The 21,508-nt window shown below is 43.6% G+C and overlaps 1 protein-coding gene across 1 annotated transcript in view; it reads right to left on the bottom strand.

The window, feature by feature from the left end:
• Positions 1-288: 288 nt before the first annotated feature.
• LOC138311087 (complement C1q tumor necrosis factor-related protein 4-like) overlaps positions 289-21,508 on the bottom strand; it is a 35,477-nt gene continuing 14,257 nt past the window's right edge. The window contains exons 4-6 of the mRNA XM_069252529.1: positions 20,083-20,294; positions 1,497-1,743; positions 289-798 (exon numbers count right to left, since the gene is read on the bottom strand). Of these exons, the coding sequence (XP_069108630.1) occupies positions 374-798; positions 1,497-1,743; positions 20,083-20,294 (884 nt within the window). The 3' untranslated portion in view covers positions 289-373. The remainder of the gene's footprint in view (positions 799-1,496; positions 1,744-20,082; positions 20,295-21,508) is intronic.

Below are 21,508 nucleotides of genomic sequence, written 5' to 3'. Positions count from 1 at the left end.
TATGTCATATTTCACTGTTGTGTATGGTCAGTTATGTCATATATTTAACTGTTGTGAGTGGTCAGTTGTCAGATTAACTGTTGTGAGTGGACAGTTATGTCATATATTTAACTGTTGTGAGTGGTCAGTTGTCAGATTTAACTGTTGTGAGTGGTCAGTTATATCATATATTTAACTGTTGTGTGTGGTCAGTTGTCAGATTAACTGTTGTGAGTGGACAGTTATGTCAGGTTTCACAATAGTCATTAGTCACTCTTAATTGTTGAATTAAGAAGAGATTAAAACATGGAATATAATATTTAATGGCATAAAATCTGATCAAAGAAAAATAAGTATAAAATGACGCTATATTGATGTGGTTTGGCAGTATACTTCAACCGACAATGGGCTGAGATTCGGAAAAAGGAGCGACGAGATAGCCGGAGAATGAGCAGTAGATCTCGTCATTGGCTCCATACAAGATGGTCTCGCCCTGTGTTCTCACAAACACCTGATCTCCCGCTATCAACTTCAAGGTCGCGGTGTTACTTCCGGCTGCGTAGGAATTACCAACGTACGCGTAGGCAGATACAATGTACTCTGCGTTGTGAACAAGTTCTAGGTAAAGTTCCTCGCCAGTCTCGGACAGCCCGTGGAAGTGGAATACATAGACCCCGCTGATTTTTGGTGTGAATATTCCAGTGCGCATGTCGAATTGACTTCCATAATTGATAAACTGTCTATCCCATGGAACCTTGGAGAGTGCGGTTATATTAACATTGTGAGATAGGGCGACTGAGAAGGCGACTTCGCTTATTCCTGAAAAGTGAAAGAATGTTATCAAATAAAGTTTCTAGGTGAGTCTTTCTAAAATCTTTAGAGGGAGGGATGACAGCGAAATAACTCATTCCAACAATTTGTATAGTAATGAATCATGGTAAAATCTATTGATTCCAGGCAAATAATTCATGTAAATTCGACCGAAACCTTACAGAATGACTATATTTTGACGTGATCATGTTAAACTGGACTGACCGTATTTCTCACAACCACATTTTACCTGTAAATTAACAGAGTTTAACACATATTTATCCTCGGTCTTCATGCCACTTCAATCATTGCATATTCACAACTAACTTATCATATGATAAAATTATTCTATATCAATTGTAGACAGTCATTGAAGACTTAGCTTGAATTTGGTGCCGACGAATGTAACATTTCACTAGCAGACTACTTCTCTTCTAAAGGTATATCATAACGATTCGACAAGAGAAACAGTAGTATTTAAATATACAGTGTTAAAGACAGCAACAGTTCAGTGTGACAGCAAGCACCTGCATACAGGCTGAAATAAAACATTGACAATAGTACAATACAAAATAAACGCAGTCAACAAAAAGTCCCAAAACACACACCTCACACTACATACAAGGGAAGGCGTCCTTACAGTACACTAATCGGTCACTAACTAATCAAACTTTTTCTGTCGAGTATTTTTGTTCAAAATAACTTACCTCCAGCTCCGTCACCAGTGTTGCCGGGCACCGTCATGGACAAAAGAGATCCGGAAAACGTGCAGTAGATCTCTGACGGGGTTCCTAACAATTCTACGTCGTAGTTAGGTCGTGCCTTGATCGTGACGTCATCATTTTTAGAGAGAGGAAGTATGACGGAGTTGCCGGCGTCTCCATATTCGTTTGTTGTATATGCGTATGCTGATATGATATACTGTTGATTCTTGAAAAGTTCTAGGTAAACTTCCTAGAATTAAAACAGAAACTTTATAAGTAAAAAAAAACATATTTAGTTACACCTCCGTAAAGATGTTAAAGGGATGTGTACTGGAATCAGCTGATCAGGTTTTCTCGCACCTCGGAGAGGGAAATTACATGATACCCAGTGCTAGATTTTTCTATTTCGTACGATCTGTCTAGTACCTTTACGTGATTTTTGGCGAAATTTTACGCCATTCACGTAACAGTCCGCGCATGTGACGTCATACTCTCGAATCGGTGACGTCACACACGTCAGATAATTAATATTATTAGAAATATGTGCATTCAGTCATTTACCATGCATTGTTTGGTTGTTGCTTTTAATTATGAAAACAGTACCGATTGATTATCGTTTTTCTTTGATATAATCGACCTATAGTTTTACGCGGAATAACTGAAATCGAAGCGCAGATGAAATGGTTAATCGGCTTTGAACCAGGAGGCCCAAGACGGGATAATCTTACCCTTTGAACGCGAGATGGGTTTTGTTATATTTAGAGGCGCGAGGAAAAAATATTACCTTTAAGTGATCGAGATCGGGTTATCTCAGTCGAGGGCTAAGATTTTGTAACATCCCAACCTCGGCTAACGCCTGGGTTGGGATTATGTTACAAAATCTTAGCCCTCGACTGAGATAACTCGATCTCGATCACTTACAGGTAACAAATTTTATTAGTCTGTCTTTTTCTGCATGTCGGTCTGCCTGTCTGTCCGTAGGTGTACATGTATGGTTTTTTGTCGAAACTTTGGTTACCAAGACAACCAGGACCCGAATTCTCAAAACAAAAACGTGCAGTCAAATTTCAAGTTTTTCTCTGTATTTAACCTATATGAAAAACTTTAACAAGTTTGTTTCGAGAAATCAGGTCTAGAACACAATACACTGATATTCTAAAATAGCCAATAACTCATTAGTTTTGGGATAGAGTGTTTTCGAACTTGGTCAAATGTTTTAATATATAAATGTATAAAATTTCACCCATCACGTGCTTCGATAAAGGTTACCATAGAAAGAAAACGGTGTAACCTTTAGTGACATGGTCTCACATAATGGGTAGCGTGGGTATTCTTCAGTCAATGGCATAAGTTCTAGTTTCACTATATTTTTATTTTACCTTAGCTTATGCCATGGCACAAATTTGTGTTTAATATGTTTATTTTTAATCTTACGATGCCAATTATATCAATATCTTTATTAATATTGCCCCTATGCCTAAGTTTAAATTTCATCTGTTTAGGGAAATCGAATTATTTACATTTCACGTATACCACTGATCACAGATTGCCAAATATAAAATATGTCATGTTGTTATTCTCGTTATATCATCACCCATATCTATAGTTCTACTAGTACATCCCTGCTCGGCACCGCCAGCCAGGTTTGATTTTTGTATGTTCTTAAGGAATAAGCCCGTGTACCTTCACTTAAGCTTTCCGTTTGACAATGGTTGATAATCGACTTACACATTATATATGAAATATATAAATATTGATAGTGAGATACGCGGGCTTAACTTGAAAGACTCTCTCAATCTAAGATGTCATCTCATGTTGTTTGTTCTCGTATATTATCCACACTTTATGTATATACATATATCAGTTTATTTTGATAAAAATATTACATACAGTCTTTGTATCCTTGCCATTCTACTTATCAGATGCCTTGACATAGAAATCAATCCAGGCCACTTATCAAATATAGAAATCATCCATCTTAATGTCAGATCTGAACGTAATAAACTAGACATTATAGAATCTGATTTTTTAGAAAATGATATCTTATGTCTAACTGAAACACACCTCAACAGTAGTATATCAAGCACTGACCTATTGATTGACTCTTTCCCTAATTCACCACATAGAAGAGATAGAGTAGCTGGTAATGGTGGAAGTTTTGAATTTATTATAAAAAACAGTGTTATAACAAAACGGAGATATGGTTTGGAGAGTAACGACATTGAAATTATCTGGGTTGAAATTTGTATTGAAAATCATTAATTTTTGTTAGGGTGTATTTATAGCCACCTGATGCTAATGTAGAATATTGGAACAAATTAGATATTATGTTAGACCATGCAGTAAATACCTCATTAGATGTTATCATCACAGGTGATAAATACCTCATTAGATGTTATCATCACAGGTGATAAATACCTCATTAGATGTTATCATCACAGGTGATAAATACCTCATTAGATGTTATCATCACAGGTGATAAATACCTCATTAGATGTTATCATCACAGGTGATAAATGCCTCATTAGATGTTATCATCACAGGTGATAAATGCCTCATTAGATGTTATCATCACAGGTGATAAATACCTCATTAGATGTTATCATCACAGGTGATAAATGCCTCATTAGATGTTATCATCACAGGTGATAAATACCTCATTAGATGTTATCTTCACAGGTGATAAATACCTCATTAGATGTTATCATCACAGGTGATAAATACCTCATTAGATGTTATCATCACAGGTGATAAATGCCTCATTAGATGTTATCATCACAGGTGATAAATGCCTCATTAGATGTTATCATCACAGGTGATAAATGCCTCATTAGATGTTATCATCACAGGTGATAAATACCTCATTAGATGTTATCATCACAGGTGATAAATGCCTCATTAGATGTTATCATCACAGGTGATAAATGCCTCATTAGATGTTATCATCACAGGTGATAAATCCTCATTAGATTTATCATCACAGGTGATAAATCCTCATTAGATGTTATCATCACAGGTGATAAATGCCTCATTAGATGTTATCATCACAGGTGATAAATACCTCATTAGATGTTATCATCACAGGTGATAAATGCCTCATTAGATGTTATCATCACAGGTGATAAATACCTCATTAGATGTTATTATCACAGGTGATGAATACCTCATTAGATGTTATCATCACAGGTGATAAATGCCTCATTAGATGTTATTATCACAGGTGATAAATACCTCATTAGATGTTATTATCACAGGTGATGAATACCTCATTAGATGTTATCATCACAGGTGATAAATGCCTCATTAGATGTTATTATCACAGGTGATGAATACCTCATTAGATGTTATCATCACAGGTGATAAATGCCTCATTAGATGTTATTATCACAGGTGATAAATACCTCATTAGATGTTATCATCACAGGTGATAAATGCCTCATTAGATGTTATCATCACAGGTGATAAATGCCTCATTAGATGTTATCATCACAGGTGATAAATACCTCATTAGATGTTATCATCACAGGTGATAAATACCTCATTAGATCTTATCATCACAGGTGATAAATACCTCATTAGATGTTATCATCACAGGTGATAAATACCTCATAGATTTATCATCACAGGTGATAAATACCTCATTAGATGTTATCATCACAGGTGATAATGCCTCATTAGATGTTATCTTCACAGGTGATAAATACCTCATTAGATGTTATCATCACAGGTGATAAATGCCTCATTAGATGTTATCATCACAGGTGATAAATACCTCATTAGATGTTATCATCACAGGTGATATAAATGTAGACATGTTAAAAATAAGACCCACCTTTCACCTCTATAAGCTACTAACCAAATATAATCTGTCTAGTCTGATAAAAGAACCAACTCGAATAACACCACAGAGCTCCACATCTTAAGATATAATTTTCTCAAATAATAATGGATTGATTCAGAATACATCCGTCAGTCCTCAATTATGTGGTGATCACTCACCTATACATTTTAACATATTATATCCAGTTTTTAAACATTCGTATAAAAAGAAAATATTATTATATAATGATGCTGATTTTGAAAAAATGAACACAGCTCTGAGTGAAACTGACTGGGCACTATTGACTCAAAATCATGACACTGAAAGGTTTTTTTACAGCCTACTAACAGGTGCTATTCTTAATCAGATGGATGAGTGTATACCTTCAAAAATTATAACTATTAGACCTGATGATAAGCCATGAATGAATAGAGAAATTAGATTGATACTTCGCCAAAAAAATAGAATCCATAAAAAGGCAAAAAACAGTAATAATCCTGTACATTGGAAAAACTTTAGAACTGTTCGAAATGAGGCAATTAATCTGATTAGAACTGCAAAACAGGATTACTTTAACTATTTAAAAAAAATCTCTATGTGATAAATCTATTACCCCCATCTAAATGGTGGGAAATTGCTAAATCAGTTCTGAGAAAATGAACATAAATCTGAGAGCATACCTCCTCTTATCCATGATGGAGTCAGTAAACAAACATCCATTGATAAAGCTGTAATTTTAAATGATTATTTTACATCTATTGCATACTTCTTCTCCTGATGTCTAGAACACCTCCAGACCTCCCCTGATTAACCAGATCCTCCCCCCTCCTGATCTAGAACAGCCTCCCCCTCCTGATCTAGAACAGCCTCCCCTTCCTGATCTCCCTGATCAGCCTCCCATAGAACAGCCTCCCCCTCCTGATCTAGAACAGCCTCCCCCTCCTGATCTAGAACAGCCTCCCCCTCCTGATCTAGAACAGCCTCCCCCTCCTCCTGATCTAGATCTAGAACAGCCTCCCCCTCCTGATCTAGAACAGCCTCCCCCTCCTGATCTAGAACAGCCTCCCCCTCCTGATCTAGAACAGCCTCCCCCTCCTGATCCAGCCTCCCCCTCCTGATCTAGAACAGCCTCCCCCTCCTGATCTAGAACAGCCTCCCCTCCTGATCCCCTAGAACAGCCTCCCCCTCCTGATCTAGAACAGCCTCCCCCTCCTGATCTAGAACAGCCTCCCCCTCCTGATCTAGAACAGCCTCCCCCTCCTGATCTAGAACAGCCTCCCCCTCCTGATCTAGAACAGCCTCCCCCTCCTGATCTAGAACAGCCTCCCCTCCCTCCCCCTCCTGATCTAGAACAGCCTCCCCCTCCTGATCTAGAACAGCCTCCCCCTCCTGATCTAGAACAGCCTCCCCCTCCTCGATCTAGAACAGCCTCCCCCTCCTGATCTAGAACAGCCTCCCCCTCCTGATCTAGAACAGCCTCCCCTCCTGATCTAGAACAGCCTCCCCCTCCTGATCTAGAACAGCCTCCCCCTCCTGATCTAGAACAGCCTCCCCCTCCTGATCTAGAACAGCCTCCCCTCTCCTGATCTAGAACAGCCTCCCCCTCCTGATCTAGAACAGCCTCCCCCTCCTGATCTAGAACAGCCTCCCCCTCCTGATCTAGAACAGCCTCCCCCTCCTGATCTAGAACAGCCTCCCCCTCCTGATCTAGAACAGCCTCCCCCTCCTGATCTAGAACAGCCTCCCCCTCCTGATCTAGAACAGCCTCCCCCTCCTGATCTAGAACAGCCTCCCCCTCCTGATCTAGAACAGCCTCCCCTCCTGATCTAGAACAGCCTCTCCTCCCTCCTGATCTAGAACAGCCTCCCCCTCCTGATCTAGAACAGCCTCCCCCTCCTGATCTAGAACAGCCTCCCCCTCCTGATCTAGAACAGCCTCCCCCCTCCTGATCTAGAACAGCCTCCCCCTCCTGATCTAGAACAGCCTCCCCTCCTCCTGATCTAGACCCTCCCCCTCCTGATCTAGAACAGCCTCCCCTCCTGATCTAGAACAGCCTCCCCCTCCTGATCTAGAACAGCCTCCCCTCCTGATCTAGAACAGCCTCCCCCTCCTGATCTAGAACAGCCTCCCCCTCCTGATCTAGAACAGCCTCCCCCTCCTGATCTAGAACAGCCTCCCCTCCTGATCTAGAACAGCCTCCCCCTCCTGATCTAGAACAGCCTCCCCCTCCTGATCTAGAACAGCCTCTCCTCCTGATCTAGAACCCTCCCACCTGATCTAGAACAGCCTCCCCCTCCTGATCTAGATCCTAGAACAGCCTCCCCCTCCTGATCTAGAACAGCCTCTCCCTCCTGATCTAGAACAGCCCTCCCCTCCTGATCTAGAACAGCCTCCCCCTCCTGATCTAGAACAGCCTCCCCTCCTGATCTAGAACAGCCTCCCCCTCCCTGATCTAGAACAGCCTCCCCCTCCTGATCCATTTCCTTCTATGTTAGATAGCATGATTATAACAGAGCAAGATGTGATTGATCAGCTAAATATTCTTGATATCAAAAAACCTAGTGGTCCTGATGAAATGATTCCAAAAGTAGATCAAAATATTTCAAACCTCTATCGCTACACCACTAACATTACTATTTAACAAAACAATACAAACTGGAAAAAAGCCTTCGTCTTGGAAAATGGCAAATATTCATGCCGTTTATAAGGGTAAAGGCTCAATTAATGATGCAACTAATTACAGACCAATTTCAATCACATCCTGCTTTAGTAAAATCATAGAGAATATAGTTTTTAAAAAATTATGCAATTATCTAGTTGAATATGAAATCATATCTAAACACCAATCCGGCTTCTTACCTGGTGACTCTACAACTAATCAATTATTATCTATATACCATTTAATCATCAGTAATTTAGATAAGGGAAATGTATTAAGATTTGTATTCTGTGATATAAGCAAGACTTTTGATAGGGTATGCCACACAGGCTTCCTACATAAATTAGAATTATATGGTATCAAAGGTAAAATTCTTTCTTGGTTTAAAGACTACTTATCTAAGAGAAAATTCAAACTATAAAACTGTAAATGCTGGAATCCCTCAGGGATCTATTCTCGGACCATTCTTGTTTCTTTTATATATAAATGACATAACAGACCAAGTTGATAACAACATCAAACTCTTTGCTGATGGCACATCAATATATGTAATTATAGATAATAATCCAATTCAAGCAGCAGAAAAACTTCCACATGATTTACAAAACGTTAGTAATTGGGCTAAAAAGTGGGATTTGAAATTTAATGCATCTAAAACTGAAACTGTAATTTTTAGTCGTAAAAAAGAAATTAATCATCCACCAATTGACTTTCTAAATGAACCATTAGCGAATAAAAGATGTCACAATCACCTTGGTCTAACCTTCAGTGAAGATGGAAAGTGGTCAGAACATATACAACATATTTATAATAAAACATACAAAAGAATCAACATCATGCGAAATCTTAAAAACTCAGTTGATAGAAAATCTCTAATTATGATGTATACAACTTATATTAGGCCAATTCTAGAATATGCTAGTGAAGTCTGGGATAATTGTACAGAATTTGAAAAATCACTTTTAGAATCAATACAGTTAGATGCAGCACGAATAATTACTGGCCTACGTAGAGGTACTTCATATTCAAAAATTTATAATGAATTACAGTGGGAAACCTTAGCCGAAAGGCGACAAAAAAAGAAGCTCTTATGTATAAAATTTTAAACTCCGATTCACCACCATACTTAAAAGAGATTATAAATCCATACATAAATGACAATATAGATAATATATATCAATTGAGAGAAAACAGAATATTTAATCCACCTCTTTGCAGAACTGAAAGTTATTCTAACAGTTATTTCCGATCTACATTAAATGATTACAATAAGTTAGACACTTCACTTATTGATGCGCCAACTCTTACACAATTCAAAAACCTAATGAATAAACAGAACAATAAGGTATGTAAAGTAATTATCTCTTTTCAAAATTATGGATCTAGAAAATTAAATATCATTCTCTGTCAACTTAGAAATAATGCTAGTAATCTTAATTATGACTTATTCAATGATCACTTATTAGATTTTCCAAATTGCGAGTGCGGATAGCCACAAGAAACTGTTTTCCATTATTTATTCGAATGCGCACTCTTTATTAATGAAAGACAAATATTAATTGATACCCTGAAACTATATGAAAATAACCACTTGCATAATTACCTTACTGTAGCACTTAATGGCTGTATACAATGGCCAGATGAAGTTAATGCAAATTTAATCAAATGTGTTCCAAATTTTTTAATTAATACCAATGACTTATCTGATTTATTTATATATCCAAACATATGTGTGTGTGTGTGTGTGTGTGTGTGTGTGTGTGTGTGTGTGTGTGTGTGTGTGTGTGTGTGTGTGTGTGTGTGTGTGTGTGTGTGTGTGTGTGTGTGTGTGTGTGTGTGTGTGTGTGTGTGTTTTTTTGTGTGTGTGTGTGTGTGTGTGTGTGTGTGTGTGTGTGTGTGTGTGTGTGTGTGTGTGTGTGTGTGTGTGTGTGTGTGTGTGTGTGTGTGTGTGTGTGTGTGTGTGGAGGGGTGGGGGGTGTATGCTATCACCCATGTACACCAGTTTTGAGATTATCTTAGGGTCTTCCAAATATCACAAATATCACTAATATCTAATGCTTTCAGAATATTTCTTATTTATTCCTTTATAAACTTCCTGTTATGGCGATGGATTGGGTCAGTTGATGGCGAATCTGACTTACTATATAAAAAAATCCATGCGTTTTAATATAATGATATCTTCTTGGTTTAAAAACAAACGATCATGATCGCGTACTGAACGCTTTACTCTCTTTTTTTTCAGTTTTATTAGGTAGCGAAATTAGGATTATTGCCTGTGTTACCTAGTGCGCGGACTTTTCAGCCATATAATTTGCGCTATGGACCTTTAGCGTGGAGATCCCAGAGCACAGGCAGAATGCAATGGATTGTTTGTATCCATTTAAATTGAGAAAACTTCAAAAAAAAAGGTTGTTCAGTGGCCCTTACCTTTGTCTGTTAATATTTACGTAGCCTCATTAATAATTTTTACCTACTATAATATTTAATCAAGTCTTATATTAATCGAATTATCTCCCTTGTTCAATTACTATTATATAAAAAAAATACCAATTTGAGACATATATTCCATAACTTCTATATCATTTGAGTATAATACTTGCGTATAATCAATAGTAATTATAATATTTTTTTTGTTACACATTTGATTCAATGAATAATTGCTTAAAATGAAAAAATGCTCGCCATTGACGGCAGGACAATAACATATACCCAATAAGCAGAATCCATAAACATAACATCACATGGGGGCCGCCCTTTACATGATCCTGGCTGTTATTAGGACGTTATATAACAGGGGGTTATCCCGCCACTTACATGAATCCTGGCTGTTATTATTGAGACGTTCATACAGGGGGCCGCCGACCCTTACATGATCCTGGTCTGTTATATTAGGGACGTTATTACTAGGGGGGCCGCCCGGCCCAGAGGTTACATGATGTTCTGGCTGTTATTAAGGACGTTATACAGGGGGGCCGCCCTTACATGATCCTGGCCTGTTATTAGGAACGTTATACAGGGGGCGCCCTTACATGATCCTGGCTGTTATTAGGACGTCTATACAGGGGGCCGCCATTCTACATGATCCTGGCTGTTATTAGGACGTTATAAAGGGGGCTTGCCCTTACATGATCCTGGCTTGTTATTAGGACGTTATACAGGGGGCAGGCCTTCACAGGATCCTGGTGTTATTATGACGTTATGCAGGGGGCCGCCCTTACATGACCAGGACGTTTAGGACGTTATACAGGGGGCGCCTCTTACGATGATTCTGGCTGTTATTGTAGACCGCTTATACAGGGGGGCCTCCACTACATGATCCTGGCTTTATTAGGACTGTTATACAGGGGGCCGCCCTTTCATGATCCTGGCATTACTAGGCGTTTTACAGCGCCGCCGCCCATTGACATGATCCTGGCTGTTATCATTAGGGACAGTTATACAGGGGGGCGCCTTTAAATGATCCTGGCTTGGTTGATTTGGACGTTATACAGGAGGGGGCGCCCTTACATGATCATGGCTGTTAATTTAGGAACGTTATACAGGGGGGGCCGCCCTGACTTGCTCCTGGCTGGTGATTATCTAGGACGTTATAATGGGGGCGCCCTTACATATCTGGAAGTATTGGGACGTTATACAGGGGGCGCCCTTACAAAGATCCCTGGTCAGTATGATTGGGACGTATATACAGGATGGGGCCGCCGGACTTACATGATGGTGGCTGTGCTGTTATTAGGACGTTATACAGGGGGCGCGCTACTGTGTGGCTGTTATTAGGGACGTTATACAGGGGGCGCCCTTACATTGATGCTGGCTGGTATTATGAAGTTATACAGGGGGCGCCCTTACATGATCCTGGCTGTTAGTAGGACGTTATACAGGGGGCCGCCCTTACATGATCACTGGCTGTTTTTAGGACGTGTATACAGATGAGTGGCCTCCCCTTACAATGGGATTCCTCGGACTGTTATTAGGAGGTTATACAGCGGCGGCCGCACACATTATACATGATCCTGGCTGGTTTTTATGGACGTTATACAGGGGGCAGCCCTCTACATGAATCCTGGATGTTGATTTGGAACGTTATACAGGGGGGCGCCCTTACATGCCCGCCCTTATCATGATCCTCGGCATGTTATTTGGACGTTATACAGGGGGCCGCCACTTACAATGATTCCTGGTGTTTTATTTATTAGGACGTTATACAGGGGGCCGGCAAGGGGCCGCCCGCTGACATGATCCATGGCTCGATTATTAGGGGACGTTATGACCAGGGGGCCGACCTAACATGGAATCCTAGGCTGTTATGTAGGACCGTTTGCATACAGCGAGGAGTGGACCTCTTACATGATCCTGGCTGTTATTAGCGACTGTTATACAGGGGGCCGCACCCTTACATGATGCCTGACTGTTATGTAGGACGTTATACAGGGGGCGCCCCTTACATGATCCTGCTGTTATTAGGACGTTATACAGGGGCCGCCCTTACATGATCCTGGCTGTTATTAGGACGTTATACAGGGGGGCCCGCCCTCTACATGATCCTGGCTGTTTATTAGGACGTTATACAGGGGGCCGCCCCTTACATAGATCCTGGGCTTGTTATATAGGACGTTATAAGGGGGGCCTGGCGTTATTAGGGACGTGTATACAGGGGGGCGCTTACATGATCCTGGCTGTTATTATTGGTCGTATACACGGGGGCGCATAGGACGTTTTATACAGGGGGGACGCCCTTATACATGATCCACTTACATGATGGCTGTTATTAGGACTGTTATACAGGGGGGCCGCCCCTTACATGATCCTGGCTGTTATCGTTATACCAGGACGTGAATCCTGGCCTGTTATTGGACGTTATACAGGGGGGCCCTTACATGCCTCGCTTACATGACTCCCATGGCTGTTTATGTTTAGGACGATTATACAGGGGGCCGCCCTTACATGATCCTGGCTGTTATTAGGACGTTATACAGGGGGCCGCCCTTACATGATGCTGGCCCTTATGTACATGATGATCCTGGCTGTTATTAGGACGTTATACAGGGGGCGCCGTACTTACATGATCCTGGCCTGTTATTAGGACGTTATACTGGGGGGGCGCCCTTACAGGTTCACTGGCTGTTATTAGGACGTTATACAGGGGGCCGCCCTTACATGATCCTGGCTGTTATTAGGACGTTATACAGGGGGCCGCCCTTACATGATCCTGACTGTTATTAGGACGTTATACAGGGGGCCGCCCTTACATGATCCTGGCTGTTATTAGGACGTTATTACAGGGGGCGCCCTTACATGCCCTTCGCTGGCTGTTATTAGGAACGTTATACAGGGGGGGCCCGCCCTTACATGATCCTGGCTGTTATGTAGGATAGTTATACAGGGGGGCCGCCCTTACATGATCCTGGACTGTTATTAGGACGTTATACATTCAGGGCTGTTTTTAAGGACGCACGCCCTTACATGATCCTGGCTGTTTATTAGGACTAGTTATAACAGGGGGCCGCTCGCCCTTATTACATTGATCCCTGGCTGTTATTAGGACGTTATACAGGGGGCCGCCTTACATGATCCTGGCTGTTATTAGGGACCGTTATACAGGGGGGCGCCCTATACTTACATGATTACTGGCTGGTGTATATTAGGACGTTATAAGGGAGGGTGGCAAGCGCCCTTACATGATCCTGGCTGTTATTAGGACGTTATACAGGGGGGCCAGACTTACATGATCCTGGCTGTTATTAGAGACGTTATACAGGGGGCCGCCCTTACATGATCCTGGGCTGTTAATAGGGACGTTATATGGGGGCTGCCCGCTTAAATGTTGATCTGGAACTGTTATTAGGACGTTATACAGGGGGGCCCTTACATGATCCTGGCTGTTATTAGGACGTTATAAAGGGGGCCGCCATTACATGATCCTGGCTGTTATTAGGACGTTATACAGGGGGCGCCCTTACGTTATGATCTATGGCTGGATTGTTATTAGGACGTTATACAGGGGGCCAGCCCTTACATGATCCTGGCTGTTATTAGGACGTAGTTATACAGGGGGCCGCCCTTATTCATGATCCTGGCTGTTATTAGGGACGTTATACAGGGGGGCGCCCTTACATGATTAGGACTGGCTGTTATTAGGACGTTATACAGGGGGGGCCGCCCTTACATGATGCTGGCTGTTATTAGGTCGTTATACAGGGGGCCGCCCCTTACATGATCCTGGCTGTTATTAGGAGTTATAAGTGGGGGGGTTGCCCTTACATGATCCTGGCTGTTATTAGGACGTTATACAGGGGGCACCGCCCTTACATGATCCTGGCTGTTATTAGGACCGTTAGAAGGGGGGCGGCCCTTACATGATCCTGGCTGTTATTAGACGTTATACAGGGGGCCGCCCTTACATGATCCTGCTGTTATTAGGAAGTTATACTGGACGTTATATGATCATGGGGTTATTTGGCGTTTTATACGCCGCCCTTACATGATCCATGGGCTGTTATTTAGGGACGTTATACAGGGGGCCGCCCCTTACATGACCCTGGCTGTTTATTAGGACGTTATACAGGGGGGCCGCCCTTACATGATCCTGGCTGTTATGAAGGACGTTATAACAGGGGGCGGGTGCCCTTACATGACCCTGGCTGTTATTAGGACGTTATACAGGGGGCCCGACCTTACATGATCCTGGCTGTTATTAGGGAACGTTATTACAGGGGCCGCCCTTACATGATCCTGGCTGTTATTAGGACGTTATACAGGGGGCCGCCATTACATGATCCTGGCTGTTATTAGGACGTTATACAGGGGGCCGCCCTCCCTTTACATGATCCTGCCTGGCTGTTATTAGGACGTTATACAGGGGGCCCTTACATGATTGCTGGCTGTTATTAGGACGTTATAAGGGGGGGTCCGCCCTTAAACTGATAACTGGCTGTTATTAGGACGTTATATACAGGGGGGCAGCCCTTACATGATCCTGGCTGTTATTAGGACGTTATACAGGGGGCGCCCTTACATGATCCTGGCTGTTATTAGGACGTTATACAGGGGCCGCCCTTACATGATCCTGGCTGTTATTAGGACGTTATACAGGGGGCGCCCTTACATGATCCTGGCTGTTATTAGGACGTTATACAGGGGGCCGCCCTTACATGATCCTGGCTGTTATTAGGACGTTATAAAGGGGGGGCCGCCCTTACATGATGCTGGCTGTTATTAGGACGTTATACAGGGGGGCCGCCCTTACATGATCCTGGCTGTTATTAGGGACGTCGTTTATACAGGGGGGCCGCCCTTACATGTTCCTGGCCTGTTTATTAGGACCGTTATACAGGGGGGCCGCCCTTACATGATCCTGGCTGTTATTAGGACGTTATACAGGGGGGCCGCCCTTACATTGATCCTGGCTGTTATTAGGTACGTTTTACAGGGGCCGCCCTTTAGATGATACCTTGGCTGTTATTAGGGTCGTTATTACAGGGGGCGCTTACATGATCCTGGCTGTTATTAGGACGTTATACAGGGGGGGGCGCCCCACTTACATGATCCTGGCTGTTATTAAGGTCACGTTATACAGGGGGGCCGCCCTTACATGATCCTGGCTGTTATTAGGACGTTATACAGGGGGCCGCCTCCTTACATGATGGGTGTTATTAGGTCGTTATACAGGGGCCGCCCTTACATGAATCCTTCGGCTGTTGTTTATTAGGACGTTATACAGGGGGGCCGCCCTTACATGATCCTGGCTGTTATTAGGACGGGGGGGGCCCTTACATGATCCTGGCTGGGGGCGCCTTATTACGTTATACAGGGGGCGCCCTTACATGATCCTGGCTGTTATTAGGACGTTATACAGGGGGGCCGCCCTTACATGATGCTGGCTGTTATTAGGACGTTATACAGGGGGCCGCCCTTACATGATCCTGGCTGTTATTAGGACGTTATACAGGGGGCCGCCCTTACATACCTGGCTGTTATTAGGACGTTATACAGGGGGCGCCTTACATGATCCTGGCTGTTATTAGGACGTTATACAGGGGGCCGCCCTTACATGATCCTGGCTGTTATTAGGACGTTATACAGGGGGGCGCCCTTACATGATCCTGGCTGTTATTAGGACGTTATACAGGGGGCCGCCCTTACATGATCCTGGCTGTTATTAGGACGTTATACAGGGGGCCGCCCTTACATGATCCTGGCTGTTATTAGGACGTTATACAGGGGGCCGCCCTTACATGATCCTGGCTGTTATTAGGGACGTTATACAGGGGGGCGCCCTTACATGATCCTGGCTGTTATTAGGACGTTATACAGGGGGCCGCCCTTACATGATCCTGGCTGTTATTAGGACGTTATACAGGGGGCCGCCCTTACATGATCCTGGCTGTTATTAGGACGTTATACAGGGGGCCGCCCTTACATGATCCTGGCTGTTATTAGGACGTTATACAGGGGGCCGCCCTTACATGATCCTGGCTGTTATTAGGACGTTATACAGGGGGGCGCCCTTACATGATCCTGGCTGTTATTAGGACGTTATACAGGGGGGCCGCCCTTACATGATCCTGGCTGTTATTAGGACGTTATACAGGGGGCCGCCCTTACATGATCCTGGCTGTTATTAGGACGTTATACAGGGGGCCGCCCTTACATGATCCTGGCTGTTATTAGGACGTTATACAGGGGGCGCCCTTACATGATCTGGCTGTTATTAGGACGTTATACAGGGGGCCGCCCTTACATGATCCTGGCTGTTATTAGGACGTTATACAGGGGGCCGCCCTTACATGATCCTGGCTGTTATTAGGACGTTATACAGGGGGGCGCCCTTACATGATGCTGGCTGTTATTAGGACGTTATACAGGGGGCCGCCCTTACATGATCCTGGCTGTTATTAGGACGTTATACAGGGGGCCGCCCTTACATGATCCTGGCTGTTATTAGGACGTTATACAGGGGGGCGCCCTTACATGATCCTGGCTGTTATTAGGACGTTATACAGGGGGCCGCCCTTACATGATCCTGGCTGTTATTAGGACGTTATACAGGGGGCCGCCCTTACATGATCCTGGCTGTTATTAGGACGTTATACAGGGGGCCGCCCTTACATGATCCTGGCTGTTATTAGGACGTTATACAGGGGGCGCCCTTACATGATCCTGGCTGTTATTAGGACGTTATACAGGGGGCGCCCTTACATGATCCTGGCTGTTATTAGGACGTTATACAGGGGGCGCCCTTACATGATCCTGGCTGTTATTAGGACGTTATACAGGGGGGCCGCCCTTACATGATCCTGGCTGTTATTAGGACGTTATACAGGGGGCGCCCTTACATGATCCTGGCTGTTATTAGGACGTTATACAGGGGGCCGCCCTTACATGATCCTGGCTGTTATTAGGACGTTATACAGGGGGCCGCCCTTACATGATCCTGGCTGTTATTAGGACGTTATACAGGGGGCGCCCTTACATGATGCTGGCTGTTATTAGGACGTTATACAGGGGGCCGCCCTTACATGATCCTGGCTGTTATTAGGACGTTAAACGGGGGTGGGCGCCCTTACATGATCCTGGCTGTTATTAGGACGTTATACAGGGGGCCGCCCTTACATGATCCTGGCTGTTATTAGGACGTTATACAGGGGGCGCCCTTACATGATCCTGGCTGTTATTAGGACGTTATACAGGGGGCCGCCCTTACATGATCCTGGCTGTTATTAGGACGTTATACAGGGGGCCGCCCTTACATGATCCTGGCTGTTATTAGGACGTTATACAGGGGGCGCCCTTACATGATGCTGGCTGTTATTAGGACGTTATACAGGGGGCCGCCCTTACATGATCCTGGCTGTTATTAGGACGTTATACAGGGGGCCGCCCTTACATGATCCTGGCTGTTATTAGGACGTTATACAGGGGGCCGCCCTTACATGATCCTGGCTGTTATTAGGACGTTATACAGGGGGCCGCCCTTACATGATGCTGGCTGTTATTAGGACGTTATACAGGGGGCCGCCCTTACATGATCCTGGCTGTTATTAGGACGTTATACAGGGGGCCGCCCTTACATGATCCTGGCTGTTATTAGGACGTTATACAGGGGGCGCCCTTACATGATCCTGGCTGTTATTAGGACGTTATACAGGGGGGCGCCCTTACATGATCCTGGCTGTTATTAGGACGTTATACAGGGGGGCCGCCCTTACATGATCCTGGCTGTTATTAGGACGTTATACAGGGGGCGCCCTTACATGATCCTGGCTGTTATTAGGACGTTATACAGGGGGCCGCCCTTACATGATCCTGGCTGTTATTAGGACGTTATACAGGGGGCCGCCCTTACATGATCCTGGCTGTTATTAGGACGTTATACAGGGGGCCGCCCTTACATGATCCTGGCTGTTATTAGGACGTTATACAGGGGGGCCGCCCTTACATGATCCTGGCTGTTATTAGGACGTTATACAGGGGGCTCCCTTACATGATCCTGGCTGTTATTAAGACGTTTTACAGGGGGCGCCCTTACATGATCCTGGCTGTTATTAGGACGTTATACAGGGGGCGCCCTTACATGATCCTGGCTGTTATTAGGACGTTATACAGGGGGCCGCCCTTACATGATCCTGGCTGTTATTAGGACGTTATACAGGGGGGCGCCCTTACATGATCCTGGCTGTTATTAGGACGTTATACAGGGGGGCCGCCCTTACATGATCCTGGCTGTTATTAGGACGTTATACAGGGGGCGCCCTTACATGATCCTGGCTGTTATTAGGACGTTATACAGGGGGCGCCCTTACATGATCCTGGCTGTTATTAGGACGTTATACAGGGGGCCGCCCTTACATGATCCTGGCTGTTATTAGGACGTTATACAGGGGGCGCCCTTACATGATCCTGGCTGTTATTAGGACGTTATACAGGGGGCCGCCCTTACATGATCCTGGCTGTTATTAGGACGTTATACAGGGGGCGCCCTTACATGATCCTGGCTGTTATTAGGGCGTTATACAGGGGGCGCCCTTACATGATCCTGGCTGTTATTAGGGCGTTATACAGGGGGCCGCCCTTACATGATCCTGGCTGTTATTAGGGCGTTATACAGGGGGCCGCCCTTACATGATCCTGGCTGTTATTAGGACGTTATACAGGGGGCGCCCTTACATGATCCTGGCTGTTATTAGGACGTCATACAGGGGGCGCCCTTACATGATCCTGACTGTTATTAGGACGTTATACAGGGGGGGGGGGCGCCCTTACATGACTATGGCTGTTATTAGGACGTTATACAGGGGGCGCCCTTACATGATCCTTGCTGTTATTAGGACGTTATACAGGGGGCGCCCTTACATGATCCTGGCTGTTATTAGGACGTTATACAGGGGGGCGCCCTTACATAATCCTAGCTGTGATTAGGACGTTATACAGGGGGGGCGCCCTTACATGATCCTGGCTGTTATTAGGACGTTATACAGGGGGTGACCTTACATGATCCTGGCTGTTATTAGGACGTCATACAGGGGGCGCCCTTACATGATACTGGCTGTTATTAGGAATTTATACGTGGGCGCCCTTGCATGATCCTGACTGTTATTAGGACGTTATACAGGGGGGCGCCCTTACACGACCCTGGCTGTTTTAGGACGTTATACAGGGGGCGCCCTTACATGATCCTGGCTGTTATTAGGACGTTATACAGGGGGGGCGCCCTTACATGATCCTGGCTGTTATTAGGACGTTATACAGGGGGCGCCCTTACCTGATCCTGGCTGTTATTAGGACGGTATACATGGGGCGCCCTTACATGATCCTGGCTGTTATTAGGACGTTATACAGGGGGCGCCCTTACATGATTTTGGTTGTTATTAGGACGTATACAGGGGGGGCGCCCTTACATGATCCTGGCTGTTATTAGGACGTTATACAGGGGGCGCCCTTACATGATCCTGACTGTTATTAGGACGATAATCTAATGAACCAAACCATATTGTACCTGCTGCAATGATCATAGTAGGTGATTAGATTTAGGATATTACATTGTCTCTGTTTCCCTAACTGACATTCTTCTTCCTAACGTATCCCAAACAAGTTGCAAACTGATGTTGGCTTACCATGTCGGCTGTTGATAGAGCATGGAAATGGAATATGTAGAGACCATCAACAGGAGCTATAAAATCGTTAGTTGTGATGTTGTAACCAGCCATGGCCGCGTTGTTGTTGAAGTCTTTATCATATGCTACCTTCCCTCCATCGCTAATGGTAAGATTCTGGGTAAGTCCGACAGAAAATCCATGCGGCACGGTTCTATCGAAACCTTCGTGTTCTGGAAAGACAAATGGGTGTACAACAGTCAGACACTTGTTTTACATAGCACACGTTATATATCTGGGTTCTGTCCCCTGGCCGACACACACCAAAGTCTATAATATTGGTAGTTAATGATTATGCTTAGCATTAATGGAGTGGGACCACTGTCAATAAGAAATTAAACAAACCCTATTATCTTTTTTATACACAATGTTACCTCTAACGATTGTATCTAGAGGATCGTAATATGAACAGGTATCAAACTGGTGTCCGTTAAGTTAGAAAGCAATCATGTAATATGGTGATCCGTGGCTGGAGTTTCCTGTATAATGGGGAAGAAGATATAGGTTTCCATGTACCCCTCTGGTAGTTTTTCGAAACATGTTTTTTAGGACCGGTATGATGTCTAGTTTCATTTTATGCTTGTTGCCATTGACAACTAATGTCCCATGGGGGTTATGTGGCGGCCATATTGGATTTCAGTTATCAAAAATGGCCAAAATCACACTTTGGCATATACGCGCATAGATAGAGAACCAGACAACACACAGAGGCAAATAAACACATTTTTTGATATAATTGGAACATGTTGAATACGATAAAGTCCTCATAATGGCGTTACGTCTTCTCATTTTTGTGAAATGGCGGGAACTAGCCCCCGTGTAAACATATGTGTATCATTAAAAGATGGATCACATGTGTAAGGTGGGGAAAAGGGATATTCTGGCAAAACACATCTGAATTGAACTGACTCTTGTCTACACATATGTGCATTATAAAAGGACAAAACTATGGTTTTAGAAGAAGAAGCGAGATGGACCATCTAACACCATATTCATAGAGAAAAATAACATAATTACAAAAAATACATATTCCAATATACAAAGCCTAGTTCACATGTTTTATGCATGATTCAGGCAGGTCCCAATAACCGTAATAATTTATTTCTCTTTAGTGAAAACAACTGGATAACATAGTATTTTTCATAAATCATCGCAGAAGGAATATACGTACCCGGCCTACTATATTTTTCGGCCGGGTACGAATTGGTCCCTATGTGTCCTAGTGGAGCAGTGCCTCCGAAAATCACTCGGGCACAATTTTCTATACTTTTTGTAGGTTTCCAATTATTTTGTGCGTATACAAGCATTTATATATTATTTTTGTCGAAAACAAACATAAGTACCATTCTTAATATTTACTATACCGCTCACAAAACGTCAAATTCGT

Source organism: Argopecten irradians, chromosome 16 (assembly GCF_041381155.1).
Source record: "Argopecten irradians isolate NY chromosome 16, Ai_NY, whole genome shotgun sequence".
Lineage (NCBI taxonomy): Eukaryota > Metazoa > Mollusca > Bivalvia > Pectinida > Pectinidae > Argopecten > Argopecten irradians.
This window is presented reverse-complemented; position numbering and strand designations above follow the sequence as displayed.